The sequence below is a fragment of the Leptopilina heterotoma genome, unplaced genomic scaffold (genome assembly GCF_015476425.1).
Source record: "Leptopilina heterotoma isolate Lh14 unplaced genomic scaffold, ASM1547642v1 Lhet_144, whole genome shotgun sequence".
Lineage (NCBI taxonomy): Eukaryota > Metazoa > Arthropoda > Insecta > Hymenoptera > Figitidae > Leptopilina > Leptopilina heterotoma.
In genome coordinates this window covers 634,022-651,145 of record NW_025110862.1, presented here as the reverse complement: position 1 = coordinate 651,145, position 17,124 = coordinate 634,022, and the positions used below count along the sequence as shown (strand labels likewise).

The 17,124-nt window shown below is 21.4% G+C and overlaps 1 protein-coding gene across 1 annotated transcript in view; it reads left to right on the top strand.

Annotated features, from left to right (window-relative positions):
• The first annotated feature begins 5,111 nt into the window (after positions 1-5,111).
• Positions 5,112-17,124, top strand: part of LOC122498216 — a 28,696-nt gene continuing 16,683 nt past the window's right edge. The window contains exon 1 of the mRNA XM_043605847.1: positions 5,112-5,438. Within this exon, the coding sequence (XP_043461782.1) occupies positions 5,168-5,438 (271 nt within the window). The 5' untranslated portion in view covers positions 5,112-5,167. The remainder of the gene's footprint in view (positions 5,439-17,124) is intronic.

Sequence of the window (17,124 nt, the reverse complement as noted above, 5' to 3'; positions counted from 1 at the left end):
AGACAATATTTTCAGTTTACTGTCTATTTTCTATTAAAAATTATTAAAATCAGTAGAAAAAATCGCTTTTCGTCAGACAATTTCAATTTTTTACTTAGTTTCATTCCGCATCCAAAGTAATGTATGCGTTTAAAAATAAAAAAACTATCGTTTTTGGTGACATTAAAGAATAATTTTTTTACTTAACTGATTTAAAATAAAAATCAGTAGAAAAAATCGATTTTGGTCAGGCAATTTCGATTTTTCTTCAATTTTCTTCCTAAAAGTAACAAATTTTTTTCTTTCATTGATGGAAATTTTTTACTCAGAGAAATAAATTGTAGGGTGTAAATTAAATTCACATAATTAATAAAAATTGAAAACTAAGTCAGTGAGAGTAAATTATAGTCAGATAATTAACAAAAATTAATTAAAAACAAAATCAGTAGAACAAAATAATTTTAGTCAGACATTTTATTCAATTTATTGTGTAGTTTTTGACATTAATTGTTTGATTGTGCCTCATCAGAAATTTTTCATTCTGGTAAAAATTGTAATAGAAAATTTTTCCTACTACAGTCATTAAAAAGGTTAAAACACCAAAAGCAGTAAAAAAAATCCATTTTAGTCTGACAATTTGAAAATTTCTTCATTTTCTTCACAGAGTAATAATTTATTCTTATTCTTTATACGAAATTTTATTATTAGAGATTAAAACTATTATTTTGTGGAAGTAAATTACATTCCGATAATTGAGAAAAATTTATTAATAACAAAATCAGTAGAACAAAATAATTTTGGTCAGACAATGATTTCAATTTATTTGCTATTTTCTGTAAAATAATTTTTTAATTACTTATTTCTATTGACATTTTTAACTTTGGTAAAAATTTTAACAGTCAACTTTCTTTACGCAAGTAACTAAGAAAATATAATGTCGAAAACAGTAGAAAAAACGATTTTGGTCAGACAATTTTAATTTTTTGATTATTTTCCATCCAAAGTAACAAATTTTTTCTTTTCTTGAGGAAAATTTTTTACTCACAGTTAGAATAATTAGAATAAGTGGAAAAAATCGATTTTGGTCAGACAATTGTAAGTTTTGTTAATCATTTTCCATCCATAGTAACAAATTTATCTCTTTCTTGCAGCAAAATTTTATACATATAGTAACAAATTATTATTATATGTGAATAAATTACAGTGAAATAATTAAAGAAAATTAATTCAGAAGAAATCAGTAGAACAACTTAATTTTAGTCAGACAATATTTTTAACTGCTAATGTATTTTTTTTAAAATAACTTTTTAATTCTTTTTTTTCTAAAATTTCTCACTTTGAAAAAAATTTTAACACTAAATTATCCTTACGGAAGTAAATAAAAAATTTACTACCGAATATTCTGATAATTTAAAATTAAAAAAAAAAATTAATTGAGAAGAAAATCAGTAGAATAAAATAATTTCAGTCAGACAATGTTTTCAATTTACATTCTTTTTGTTTAGAGTATTTTTTTAGATTATTTTTCTTCAGAAATTTCTCGTTTTGATAAAAATTGTAATAGTCCATTTTCTCTATCTAGTCAAGTAACTAAAAATACAAAAACAGTAGAATAAATCCAATTTTGGTCAGACAGATTCAATTTTTTATTCATTATCCTTTCAAAGTAAAACCTTTTTTCTATGCTTGAAAGAAATTTCATTCTCAGAGAAAGAAATTGTAGGGTGTAAATTACATTCACATAAAAAATAATAATAAAATTCACATGAAAATTAAAAACAAAATCAGTAGAACAAAATAATTTTAGTCAGACAATATTTTCAATGTTTAATGTATTTTTTTACAGTAATGTTTTAATTGTTTTTCTTCTAAAATTTCTCACTTTGATAACAATTACAACATGAAATTATCCTTAAGCAAGTAAAAAAAAATCTACAAGAAAAATTATTCAGATAAGTAACAAAAATTAACGAAGAAAAAAATCAGTAGTACAAAATAATTTTAGTCAGACAACTAAATTTCTAATCAATTTTTTTAACAGTAATTTTTTGTTTCTTTTTCTTCTGAAATTTTTCACTTTAGTAAAATTTTGTAATTGTCAATTTTCTCTTCTCCATTAACTCAAAAGACTTTAAAATAAAGAAAAACAGTAGAAAAAACCGATTTTTGTCAGACAATTAAAATTTTTTATTCATTTTTCATAGAAAGTAATGTTAGTAAAGTGTTTAAAAATAAAACTTTTTTAAAAAATTTAATTAATTTTAAATAAAAAATTCACATTTAAATTAAGAAAAGAATCAGTAAAACAAAATTATTTTTGTCAGACAATATTTTCAATTTTTAATGAATGTTTTTAAAGAAATTACTTAATTGTTTTTCTTCTAAAATTTATCACTTTAATAAAAATTTCAACATGAAATTACAATTTTCCCTATTCAAGCAGAGAGTAAGGATCAAAATTGAAAATAATTAGAATCAGTGGAAAAAATCGATTTTGGTCAGACAATTTTGATTTTTCTTCTAAGTAACGAATTTTTTTCTTTCCTTGAGGGAAATTTGTTACTCAGAGAAAGAAATTGTAGGGTGTGAATTACATTCACATAAGTAATAAAAATTAAAAAAAAGAATCAGTGACACAAAATAATTTTTGTCAGACAATATTTTCAATTTTGAATGTAATTTTTTTATAGTAGTAATTTAATTGTTTTTCTTCTAAAATTTCTCACTTTGATAAAAATTACAGCATTAAATTATCCTTACGCAAGTAAGTAAAAAAATCTACTACAAAAAATTATTCAGATAATTAACAAAAATTAACTAAGAAAAAAATCAGTAGTACAAAATAATTATAGTCAGACAATATTTTTAATTTCTAATCCACTTTTTTTACATCACAGTAAAACGTCAAGTGTTAAAATAACACCAGAATGGATTAAAATAATTTGCAACAGTTTAATCCCTCAAGTATTAAATTAACACCAGAAAGGATTAAAATAATCTATTTTTGTGTTATTTATAACTATGAATAAAATTTTACTTTAAATAAAACACAAAAGTCAACGATTTGTAAAAATTCAACGAATTTAGCTTCTCCAGGGAGAATAGTAAGTTAGTAAGTTAGTTACTAACTTACTAACTAACTTAGTAACATAGTTACTAAATTCAATTGTGTTCAAAAATTTAAAAAAATTCTCGTCAAAATTTCAATTCTCTTTATAAATAATAAAATTCTTCTCTGATATTCAATTATTTTACAAAATTTTAATCAAATTCTTGTCAAAATTTTAATTATTTTCAAAAGTTTTCTAAAATTCAATAATTTTCAATATCTACTATTTCAATAAAATTTTTCAAAAGAATTCCATTATTAAAAAAAATTTGAATAAAATTCTACGCAAACATTCAATTATTTTCATAAATAATAAAATTTTTTACAGGAATTCAATTATTTACAAATTTTTTTATAAATTTCTACGCAATAATTAAATTATTTTCATAAATAATAATATTTTTGCAGGGATTCAATTATTTTTATAAATAATAAAATTCTTTTAAAAAATCAATTATTTTCATAAATAATGAAACTCATTGCAGAATTTCAATTATTTTTAATGCAATTTTAATCGGATTCCTGGAAAAATGTAATTATTCTTAAAAATTTTATTAAAATTCGTCCAAAAAATTTAATGATTTAAAAAATTTGTTGATAACATTTTTTATGAGAATTAAATTTCAAGAAACATGAAATTTGTAAATAACTCATTATTGTATTTAAATAATTGAATTCTCGTAGAATTTACTAATAAAAATGGTTTTAAAAATGAATTTCAGTTAAAATTTTAGATTATAATTACATATTAAAAGCATTATAACGTGGATTTTTGGAAATCATTAAATTTTGAAAAAGTTTCAAACTAAAATTATTGACATTCTTAATTTTTCATATTTTTTACAAAAAATTCTGTAAATTCTTTTTAAAAGTTTAATAGAATTTTTATTAAAATTATTTCAAGTTTTTATTTTTCAATTTAATATTTAATTGCAGTATTTCCGAATAATTGAAATTTCGTAAAATTGAATTGTAGACGAATGAAGTTGAAAATTCTCATAAAACTCATCGCAGCGTTTCAATTATTTTTCATACAATTATAATTGAATTCTTTGAAAAAAGTAATTATGTTCATACAAGTTTGAATAAAATTCGACAAAGAAATTCAATTATTTAAAAATCTAATATAAATTGATTTTCATTTCATAAAAATGAATTTCAGTTAAAATTTTAGATTATAATTTAATATTAAAAGCAATATAGCGTGAAGTTCTAGAAATAATTGAATTTTGAAATTAATTTTTATGAAAAAGTTTAATTGAATTTTCTTTTACATTATTTGGAAGGTTTTATTTTCTAATATGCATTTAATTAAAGAATTTAGGAATAATTGAAATTTCGTGAAATTGAATATTGTAAACAAATGGATTTGAAAATTGGCAAAGAACTTTTTCGAAAATTATTAAAAATAATAGATATAAAGTGAAATTGTAGTTGAAAATTTTTGAAAATAATAATTGAATTGAAATAATGAAAATAATTTTGAAGAAGTACAATATTCTTTTAATATAAAATAATGATTTTATTACTTGGTCATCTTTAATTATTATAAAACATGAAGAAATCGATCACTCCGAGTCGAATCACTCCGAACTCGGAGTTATCAATATCTTCATGTTTTATAGTTATAAAAAAATTTAATGAACTAAAATTTCATTCATTGTAAAAAAATAACACCAAAATTGATTATTTTAATCTTTTTTTGGTGTTAATTTAATCTGCAACTCTTTTTTAATACCTCACGATTTACTGTGATAGTAATTATTTAATGGTTTTTTCCAAAACGAAACCAGTAGTAAAAGTCACTGCACAGTCAGACATGTGTCACATTTTTTTTCTCTCTCTTTCAAATTTTAAAAATTGAAAACAAAAAAAAATTTTTTAAATGACGCAAAAAGAGTTTTGCATTTATTTGACGTGCGAAGGCGCTGCATGGAGTTTGACACCAGATATATACACATATATACATATTGAAAAGCGCAATGAGTTGTGCGCACGTGGTGGGGAGGGGTGGTAGGGGTAAGATGTCGATGCGCCGCCGGTGGCCGGTTTCGGGGGTTGACTCGCGCCGTGGGGGCGATGAGCGTACTTCTCTTTGCCCTGAGACTGACCTGCTGCTGTTTCCTGGCTTGCATCGTCTTCCACCCATCCTGCGGCCTGCCGGATCAGGAGCAGGTCCATTATCTACAGCATCATCATCGACGCATTATCAATAATAATGGGAATAATGACGCCTCATCATTATTGTCGGGGATCCTGGCCGACGTTAATGTCTATGAAAACAACAATGACGATCATGACGACGATGACGAGGTCGATGAGAATATCCTCACAGGAAACATTACGGCAGGTTCGTGAAATTCTTTTCTTTCTTTCCAATTGCGTATAATTTTTTTTGTCTTTCTCTAAATTTAAAATTTAAGGTTTTTTTTCTCTTTTTTCTCCTTTTCTCCGTTCTGGGTAATTTTTCTCCTCGTTTGGAAATTTTACTTGCAATTTTAATTTTCATTACCTAATTTCAGCGAAGATTTGGTTTTAAGTGTTTTTTTTTATTTTTTTTCTTTCCTTCTGAGATTTTTGTTTCTGTTTTTTGGTTTTTGCTTCTTTGCTTCTTTTCCGTTTATCGTTCCTTTTTACCTTTTGCTTCTTTTTATTTTCTATTTTCGGTTTTTTGTTTCTTTTCGTATTTTGTTTCTTTCTGTATTTTGCTTCTTATTGTTTTATTGCCTATTTTTGTTTTTTTACTCGTTTTTGTTTTTTTGTTTTTCTTTGCCTCCTTGTATTATAATTTTCTTAGGTTTTTTATTTTCATTTTCTATTTTTATTTCTCTTTTCAATTATTTTTTGTAATTATTGCATTTCTTTCACTTATTACTTTTCTAATTTAATTTTCCCCCTTTTTTCACTTAATTTAGTTAGATTTAATTTCAAAAAAATATAATCTTATTTTTTTTGCCTAAAGAATTATTAGTTATTTATTATTTTTTATTTTAAAAAATAATGACGAATAATTGGTACACATTTTTTACTAAAATAAATTAAATTCTCCAGTTTAATTTAATTAAAATTTTATTACCCTATTTTTGTTACATAGAATTTAGAAACTATTAAGTAAATGAAAAAATTTACATATTTTTTAGTATTAAAACGAGAGGAATTAACAAAAAAATAAATAAATAATAAAAACTGTATTGTTTATAAAAAACACAATAGACAATGAAAATTCTATTGATTATAGAAATAAATAATAATAATTGATGTGATTTTAAAAAAAGTATTTAATGAAAACTGTATTGATTATAAAAAAATAATCGTTAAAAATTGCATTTACCTATAAAACAAGAGTAAATATGGAAAATTGTAATAATTATAAAAAAATAAATAAAAATTCTGTTAATTGTCAAGAAAAGAATAAATATTAAAAATTGTATTGATTGTTAAAAAGAAATAATAAAAATTGTGGATATCGTAAAAAATTTTTCTAATCATAAAAGAAGAATAAATAAGGAAAATTGTAATAATTACAAAAAAGTTAATAAAAATTGGGTTAAGTTTTAAGAAAAGAATAAATATTAAAAATTGTATTGATTGTTAAAAAGAAATAATAAAAATTGTGGATATTGTAAAAAATTTTTCTGATTATAAAACAAAAATAAATAAGGAAAATTGTAATTATTACAAAAAAGTAAATAAAAATTGGGTTAACTTTCAAGAAAAGAATAAATATTAAAAACTGTATTGATTATAAAAAATAAATAATAAAAATTGTAGTGAATATAAAAAAACAAGAATTTAACTAATTATATAAAAAAAAAGATTATAAAACAAGAATAAATAAGGAAAATTATAATAATTATGAAAAAAGTAAATGAAAATAGTGTTGATTTTCAAAAACATAATAAATATTAAAAATTTAATTGATTTTAAAAAACAAAAGAAAACTTTTTTTAATTATAAAAAAAAATATAAGAATTGAACTGATGATAAAAAAATAAATCACAAAAATCATTGATAATAAAAAAAATAAATTAAATTGTATCGATTACAAAAGATAATAAAAATTGTGGTGATTATAAAAAATAAATAAAACAAAACTTGTCCCAATTATTCAAAAAAGAAATAAATAATAAAAATTCTGTCAATGCAAAATGCATATATGCAAAAAAATAGCATAATTTTTATTTAAAAAAAAATTAATAATAAAAAATAATAAATAATAAAAATAATAGAAAAAAATAAAAATTGTATTGATTTTACATTTTTTTTTTTTTTTTGCTAAAAGGTGAACATTTCCTCGGGAGAAAACATTGAGAGGGGAGAAAGTGCATTACCCTGAGTTTTGTGAGATGTTTGCGTGAGAGTATAATATATACATGATATACGTAAGCAAAGTTACTAGGCGTAAAGTGAAATACAAAACGTGTCAACAGATCGGATTATAACTAGCGATTTTCTTGTGTAGCATTTAATGTACATAGTGTATTATTATATATGTATATAAATGCATGTGCATAGAGACGAGGAAAAGAAATTTGTGAGCTGATGAATATAATTGTTAACCTCAGATTTCATACGACCCCCTCGAATAGAAGAATCGATAAGGGTCCTCACACCCTCGTCTTACCGCGTGTTTATTCCCTTTAAAAGAAGGTTTCACGAAAATAGTCAATTCATTCTTCTTAATTCGCTGAAATGGGAGAAATTTAACCTCTTTTTCTTGCAAATTTTTTTTTTCATTTATTAGAATTTTTTTTTGGTTCAATTTTTTTTTTTAAATTTTATTTATTAAAATTTTATTTATTTCAACTTTAGTTTTTTAATTTTTATTGTTTTTAAAATTTTTTCTATTTCAATTTCAGTTTTTCAATTTTTATTTATTTCAGTTTCATTCTTCAATTTTTTTTCTAATTTTATTTATTTCAATTTCAGTTCTTCAAATTTTTTTAAAATTTTCTTTAATTCGCTTTAAGTTTCTCAATTTTTGCTGAATTTCAATTATTTCAATTTTATTTACTTCAATTTCATTTTTTTCAATTTTATTTATTAAAATTGTATTTATTTCAATTTTCTTCATGTCAATTTTATTTAGTAAAACCGTTTCTATTTCAATTTCAGTTCTTCAATTTTTTTATAACTTTTAATTTATTTCAATTTCAGTTCTTCGTTATTTTTAAATTTTACATATTTCAGTTTTAGTTTTTCAATTTTTTTCTTAATTAATAATTATATTTACTTTAATATTAGTTTCTAAAATTTTTTTAATTTCATTTATTTCAATTTCAGTTTTTCCAATTTCATTTATTTAATTTATTTGTTTATTAATAAAATTTATTTAAAATTTAAATGAAATTGAAAATACGGAAATTGAAATAAATAAATTTAAAAAAAATCTAGAAATTTATATTGAAATAAATATAATTAAAAAAAAATAACAATTGAAGAACTGAAACTAATAAATGAAATAAATAAATATAAATAAGTAAAATTGAAGTAAATAAAATTGAAATTTTATTTACTTCAATTTTATTTATTTCAACTTTAGTTCATCAATTTTTTAAAAATTTTATTTATTTCAAAATTTCAGTTTCTTAATTTTTTTTTTTAATTTCATTTATTTCAATTTTATTTATTACAATTTCGCGAATTATTATTTGCAAAATCCGACTAATTGGATGTAAACTCTACGAGTGTTTATTTGTCGCGCAAAATTACTGCGTCAACGATTAGTTACTCGTATTACATCACGTGGCTAATTATCATCAACTTGGAAAATTAATTTATTACTGAAATTTCGAAATTAATTAATTAACTGAATTAATTATAAAACTAAGATTTTTATTAATTTCAACCAAAAATAGAACTAAGAACGCACTTCAAATGCATTTAATAAAAGTTTTAAAAAAATTTTTGATTCTCAATCGTACTAAATTGGGTATTAGAGTAATAACTTTTAGTCTTTATTTTCTATTCAATATTTTAAGAAGATTGAAAAATTGTTAAAATTTGCTTACTTTCATTTTGTTTTTTCTCTTTTTTTTGCAATAATGTTAAGGAAGAAAATAATGTCTGGTATTTTTTCTTCGCCAATAAATCTGAGCAAGCTCATTTCATTCAAGCCATATTATTCCGATATCTTAGACCTACTTGGCTCGACTTGAAATTGACGTTGAAATTTACAATATCAGAAAAATTTATAAATTCAAGTTAATACTTATTGACGTTATGAATTTATTCCACGAAGTAGAAAATTCAGATAAAATCTTTATCTCAATATTTTTCTTTTTTTTTTTTTGAAAAAAACTTCATTTGATAACTTTCTATTAATATTTGTTGAAACTAATTTTTATAATAATTTATAATAATTTAGTTGTGTAATATTTTTTATATAATATTTGGAATAAATTATTACACAAATGATTAAATTTTTATTTTATGATTATTAGTATTTATTTATTTATTTCTAAATTATTTATGGGCGTCTTATTAAACTCTGTAGAAAATAATTATTTTATTCAAATAAACAATTAGTTGTCAATTCTCAAATAAATATTTATTTCTAATAAATAATTTTTATCTCAAGTCAATTAGGTATTTACTCGAATAGGTATTTACAATTAGGTATTTACTCACTGGTTAAAATACTGAAACTATTGGTTCCAATATAATTTGTCTGATTGAAATAAAAATTATTTAATTCAAGGAAAAAATATTTGATTCAAGGAAATATTTATTTATTTTCAAGGAAATTATTTATTTATTAGCAATTGGTTCAAATACAATATATCTGCCTTAAGTAAAAATTATTTGTCACAAAGAAAAATTATTTGATTCAAGTAAATATTTATTTAATAATAGACAACCAATTATGATTGTATTTGAATCTAAAACATTTTTTTCAATGATCATTATTTTTTATTTTCTTTATTGAAATAATTAAAATTAACTAATAACAATAATCAGTATAATAACTAATAATATCAATAGTAAGAAAAATTATTAACAGAAAAATAATTAACAGTAATTAAAAGACAGTAATTTAATAATAGTTAAAATTTGAAAGATAAAACACAGTAAACATTAAAACGAGCACTTCATATGTTGATATGAATGTGAGATAGAATGTTTAAGACAAGTTAATACTTGATATATAACTGGAATTTAAATTCTCCCAGGTATAGATAGATCAGATTATAATTAGTCGATTATTTTCCGTAATCTAAGATCTTTGAAGGTCAGAAAACTATGTCGATCAATGTAAAATTAGACAATGTGTTATTTCTCTTAAATTAAAGTACTCGAATAATCAGAGAAACATATATAGAATAATTTTTTTTTCCTATTAAAAAAGAAAAAAAATTTCTAACTTATTGCATTCGTTAAAATAGGTTTATGGTCTTTTCAAATTTAATGTCAACAATTTCTAAGAGTATCCAGTAGTTAATTACATTTCCAATCCACGAGTATTTTCTTCTTCACATTCGCTAATTATTTTGCAAAATCCTAACTATTTCAGTACTGTTGTTAATTTGATAAAAATTTTGATAATAATTTGGGTAAAAAAAATGTAGCAAAAAATATAGTAACAATAATAATATTTAAATATTTAATACATTTAATCTCTAATAATTAATAATAACAATTTTTTATAATTTTATTTATAATTATAATTTTAATTTTATAAACAAAATTATTAGAGAATTAGTGAAAAAAATCGATTTTGGTCAGACAATTTCTATTTTCCTTCCAAAATAACAACTTTCTTCTATTATTAAGAAAAAATTTTTACTCACAGTAAGAAATTGTAGAGCGTAAATAAAAATTTACATAATTAACAAAAAATAATTTAGAAAAAAATTAGTAGAACAAAATGATTTTGGTCAGACAGTATATTCTATTTTGTAGTCTATTTTCCTTATTTTCATTATTCTTCTATTGAAATTTTTCACTTTGTTGTGATTTTAACTTCGGGAAAAAATATTAACTGCAAATTTTCCCTATACAATTTTCTAAAGAGATTTCAGATAAAAAAAGGAGAAAAAATCGAGTTTGGTCAGACACTTTTGATTTTTCTTTAATTTCCTAAGTAACAAATTTGTTTCTTTCTTTGAGGGAAATTTTTTTTTGTCAGAGAAAGAAAGTGTAGGATGTAAATTAAATTCACATAATTAACAAAAAATAAATTAAAAACTAAATCAGTAGAACAAAATAATTTTAGTCAGACAATATTTTCAATTTTTAATGTATTTTCTTAAAGTAATTTTTAAATTTTTTTCTTCTAAAATTTCTTACTTTGGTAAATAAAAAAATTTTTAAGTAATTAAAAAGATTTACTACTAAAAATTTAGATAATTGACAAAAATTAACTAAGAAAAATATCAGTAGTACAAAATAATTTTAGTCAGACGATATTTTCAATTTCTAATCTATTTTTAACAGTAATTCTTTTTCATTGTTTTACTTCCAAAACTTTGGTTTACAAAAGTGAGAAATTTTGTGAAAAATTTTAATTTCAATATGAAATTGTCGTTACGCAGGTAAATAAAAAAATTTACTACGAAAAATTCAGATAATGAACATAAATTAATTAAGAAAAAAATCAGTAGTACAAAATAATTTTAGTCAGACAATATTTTCAATTTCTAATCCATTTTTTAAAGTAATTCTTTAATGGTTTTTTTTCAGAAATTTCTCACTTTTGTAAAAATTTTAATAATCAATTTTTTCCATACTCAAATATTTAAGAAGATTAAAAATCAAAAACAGTAGAAAAAATCAATTAATTTAAAATAAATTATTATTTTGTGGAAGTAAATTACGTTCAAATAATTAACAAACATTAATAATTTAGGACAAAATCAATAAAACAAAATAATTTTGGTCAGACAATTTCGATTTGTCTTGATTTTTCTTGAAAAGTAACAATTTATTTTTCTTCGAAAAATTTTACACTTTTAATTTTACTCTTAGAGATTAAAATTATTATTTTGTGAAAGTAAATTACGTTCAAATAATTAACAAAAATTAATTAAGGACAAAATCAGTAGAACAAAATAATTTTGGTCAGACTATTTCGATTTTCCTTTATTTTTCTTTCAAAATAACAATTTTTTTCTTTCTTTGAGAAAAAAAATTTTTTTTTCCAGAAAATGAATTTACAGAGATTAAGTTACATTCTCACTATTAAAAAAATTAAAAATAAAATTAGTAGAACAAAATAATTTTGGTCAGACTGTATATATATTTCATAGTCCATTTTTTTTATTTTGATTCTTTTTTAAATAGAAATTTCTCTTTTTGATGATATTTCAACTACGGTCAGGCAATATTTTACAATTTTTTTTTTAATATTACTTTGAAGGAAGTAGAGTAAATTAAAAAAATATAATAATAATTGATAATAAAAAATATAAATAATAGTTTTCATGAAAAGTGCCTCAAAAATTTCAATAAAAATTTAGTTATAAGTTTCGATGAGAATTTCGATAATATTTTTTTATGGAAATGTTGATAATAATTTTAATAGTATAAAAAAGTTGTAAATAAAGTAAAGTCTCGTAAAATAGTATATAAGAAAAAAAAATTGTATGAAAATAAAAAAGATAGAGAGAGAGACAGAGAAAAAAAAATATTCAGTAATATGGTAAAACTTTAGGATCAAATTGTCGATAACTGGACGTTTGCCAAAAAACGAATTTTTACCATTTTTTTTTTATTCCAAGCTTTACAATTTTTTTTTCTTATTAAATATTTTAATTGAAAGTCTATTTAAAAATTTTTATTGGAAACAGAATATATGCAATAGAGACAAAATATTTAAAATAGAAATGAAATAATTAAAATAGAAATAAAAAATATCTAATAGAGATGAAATATAATTATAATAATTATTACTTACAGGGAAAATTATTATTAATAATAATTTTGCATAGAAACTGTTTTATTTTAATCGATTCAGAAAAAACTTTGATAGAAACAAATTATTTTTTACGCAAAAAAAAAAGAATTTAAAGAAACATTTTTTATCGAAAGAAGAATCAGGAAGCGAAAATACATAATTCTAGAAAAATAATTTAATAAAAATGCAGTACATAATGATTTTTAGTAGCATTTCACAGAGCTTGCGGTGTGAATATTTATTTCCAGGGGTTTAATGCAGTTTGCGTGAAATTATCGATTCAAGTGGAAGGCTATCATCTATAACAAAAAGAACTTCTGATATGCTAACCATACTCGCGGACAAGTAGATAATTTGAAACTGTTCCGCAGAATTACTCTCTTTCATCGAATTTGAATATATATAATATCCCGCAGTTCGAGAAAATAAATAAATAATAAATATTTCGATACTCATTAAAAATTGAAATTATTATTTTGTGGGAGTAAATTACATTTAGATAATTAACAAAAATTAAGTAAGATCAAAATCAGTAGAGCAAAATAATAATTTTAGTTTGACAATTTTAATCTTGTAAATATTTTTCATTTAAAACAAATTTTTCTTACCTTTAGAGAAATGTTATACTCACAGTAAAAAACTATTATTTTGTTAAAGTAAAATACATTGAGATAATTAAAAAAAAAATTAATGGAAAAAACATCAGTAGAACAACATAATTTTAATATTTTCAATTTTCAATCTATATTCTTTTTCTTATAATAATTTTTTTATTGCATTTCTTCTGAAATTTCTCACTTTGGTTAAAATTATAGTAGTCAATTTTCTATACTCAAGTAACCAAGAAGATTTAAATTCAGAAGTAAAAAAAATCAGTCTATTTCGATTTCTCTTCACTTTTCTTGCAAATTTTACACTTTGCCTTAAAAAAATGGATTATTTTCTAGTAATTAAATATTCTCTTTAAATTACCTACATGTATTTCAATATATAATTCAAAAACACAAAAATAGTATGGATCAGAACAATAATTATATGATAAAACAGCAATAAATATTTTTAGGCAAAAATAACAATTATATCATCGTTTTTCATACAAATTTTCTATTTTTCCTATTTTTAGATAGTAATTTATTTCTTCCTATTACGGCTATTAAAAGAAATGACAATTGCGCTTATTTTTTTTTTTTTTTTTTTTTTGAAAAATCCAAGAATTGTATAATATCAACATTGGAGTTGCCACATGTTTTGTTGAGTGCAACCTACTTTGCGAAGCTTTTGTCTTTAGAAAAGATCTATAGATCAATTATTATTGAGTTGTTTCAATAACTGTAGTTTGCAGTATATACAATAATAATAATGATAATAAAAATAATAATAATATAGTGATGAAACGCACGTGTCTAGATTCACCCGGAAAACATAGAAGTCACTTTTCTACGAGGGAAAATGCACGTGCAGAAAAGCCTACGTGAGAGGATGTATTGATTTTAATGAATGCAACTTGGACCACGTTTTCTGTGCCATATTCCATTATAATACTACAAAACTGTCATATAATGACTATATACATGTATATATACAAATTTTATATATATATATATATATATATATACATAGTATACATATAGGCAATGAGGGAGAGGCTTTACGATAACGTCCATAAAATGAGAACAGACCCTTATTTCGCGCCAAGCCTAAATAAATGCTGCGCTTCTATATAACCTCGATGGTACTTTTATCGACCTCACAATTCTCTCTCGAAACTATATTGGCACGATATTCCAACATTGAACGCCCTTTGACCTCTCTCTCTTTCTCTCTCTCTCTCGCTCTCTCTCTTTCCAGACATTCCGTAACCTGTTAAATTGCCAGTTTAACTTTCTTTTATATAAAGAGGACGTTCCTTTTTATACAATTTTATTTTCGTTTTCTTTTCCTTTCATAACATCCTCCTTTCATCGAAAATTTTCATATTTACGTTGAAATTAATTGGTATTTTTTTATTTTAATTTTTCTTTATTTAAACAAATTTAAAAATTAATTAATTATTTAAAAAATTTTTTATTTCTAAACACTTACCAACATTACTTTGTATGGAAAATGAATAAAAGATTAAAATTGTCTGACCAAAATTGATTTTTTCTACTGTTTTTTTTTATTATAAAGTCTTTTAAGTCAATGGAGAAGAGAAAATTGACCATTGCAGAATTTTACTAAAGTGAAAAATTTCCGAAGAAAAAGAAACAAAAGATTAGAATTTGGTGTTTTATTTAAAGTAAAATTTCATTCATAGTTAAAAATAACATAAAAATAGATTATTTTAATCCTTTCTGGTATGTTAATTTAATCCTAGAGGGATTAAACTGTTGCAGATTATTTTAATCCATTCTGGTGTTATTTTAACACTTCACGTTTTACTGTGTATGTAAAAAAAGTGGATTAGAAATTGTAAATATTGTCTGACTAAAATTATTTTGTACTACTGATTTTTTCCCTAGTTAATTTTTGTTAATTATCTGAATAACTTTTTTGTAGATTTTTTTTTAACTTGCGTAAGGATAATTTCATGCTGTAATTTTTATCAAAGTGAGAAATTTTAAAAGAAAAACAATTAAATTACTACTGTAAAAAGTTATATTCAAAATTGAAAATATTGTCTGACAAAAATTATTTTGTGTCACTGATTCTTTTTTTAATTTTTATTAATTATGTGAATGTAATTCACAACCTACAATTTCTTTCTCCGTGTAAAAAATTTCCCTGAAGGAAAGAAAAAAATTCGTTACTTAGAAAGAAAAATGAAGAAAAATCAAAATTGTCTGACCAAATTCGATTTTTTCCACTGATTCTAATTATTTTTAATTTTGATCCTTACTCTCTGCTTGAGTAGGAAAATTGTAATTTCATGTTGAAATTTTTATTAAAGTGATAAATTTTAGAAGAAAAACAATTAGGTAATTTCTTTAAAAACATTCATTAAAAATTGAAAATATTGTCTGATAAAAATAATTTTGTTTCACTGATTCTTCTTTTAATTTTTATGTGAATTTTTAATTTAAAAATTAATTAAATTTAAAAAAAAAATTTATTTTTAAACACTTTACTAACATTACTTTGTATGAAAAATGAATTAAAAATTTTAATTGTCTGACAAAAATCGGTTTTCTCTACTGTTTTCTTTTTATTTTAAAGTCTTTTGAGTTAATGGAGAAGAGAAAATTGACAATTACAAAATTTTACTAAAGTGAAAAATTTCAGAAGAAAAAGAAACAAGAAATTGATTTGAAATTTAGTTGTCTGACTAAAATTATTTTGTACTACTGATTTTTTTCTTGGTTAATTTTTGTTAATTATCTGAATAATTTTTTTGTAGATTTTTTTTTACTTGCGTAAGGATAGTTTCATGTTGTAATTTTTATCAAAGTGAGAAATTTTAGAAGAAAAACAATTAGGTAATTTCTTTAAAAACATTCATTAAAAATTGAAAATATTGTCTGACAAAAATAATTTTGTTTCACTGATTCTTCTTTTAATTTTTATGTGAATTTTTAATTTAAAAATTAATTAAATTTAAAAAAAAAATTTATTTTTAAACACTTTACTAACATTACTTTGTATGAAAAATGAATTAAAAATTTTAATTGTCTGACAAAAATCGGTTTTCTCTACTGTTTTCTTTTTATTTTAAAGTCTTTTGAGTTAATGGAGAAGAGAAAATTGACAATTACAAAATTTTACTAAAGTGAAAAATTTCAGAAGAAAAAGAAACAAGAAATTGATTTGAAATTTAGTTGTCTGACTAAAATTATTTTGTACTACTGATTTTTTTCTTGGTTAATTTTTGTTAATTATCTGAATAATTTTTTTGTAGATTTTTTTTTACTTGCGTAAGGATAGTTTCATGTTGTAATTTTTATCAAAGTGAGAAATTTTAGAAGAAAAACAATTAGGTAATTTCTTTAAAAACATTCATTAAAAATTGAAAATATTGTCTGACAAAAATAATTTTGTTTCACTGATTCTTCTTTTAATTTTTATGTGAATTTTTAATTTAAAAATTAATTAAATTTAAAAAAAAAATTTATTTTTAAACACTTTACTAACATTACTTTGTATGAAAAATGAATTAAAAATTTTA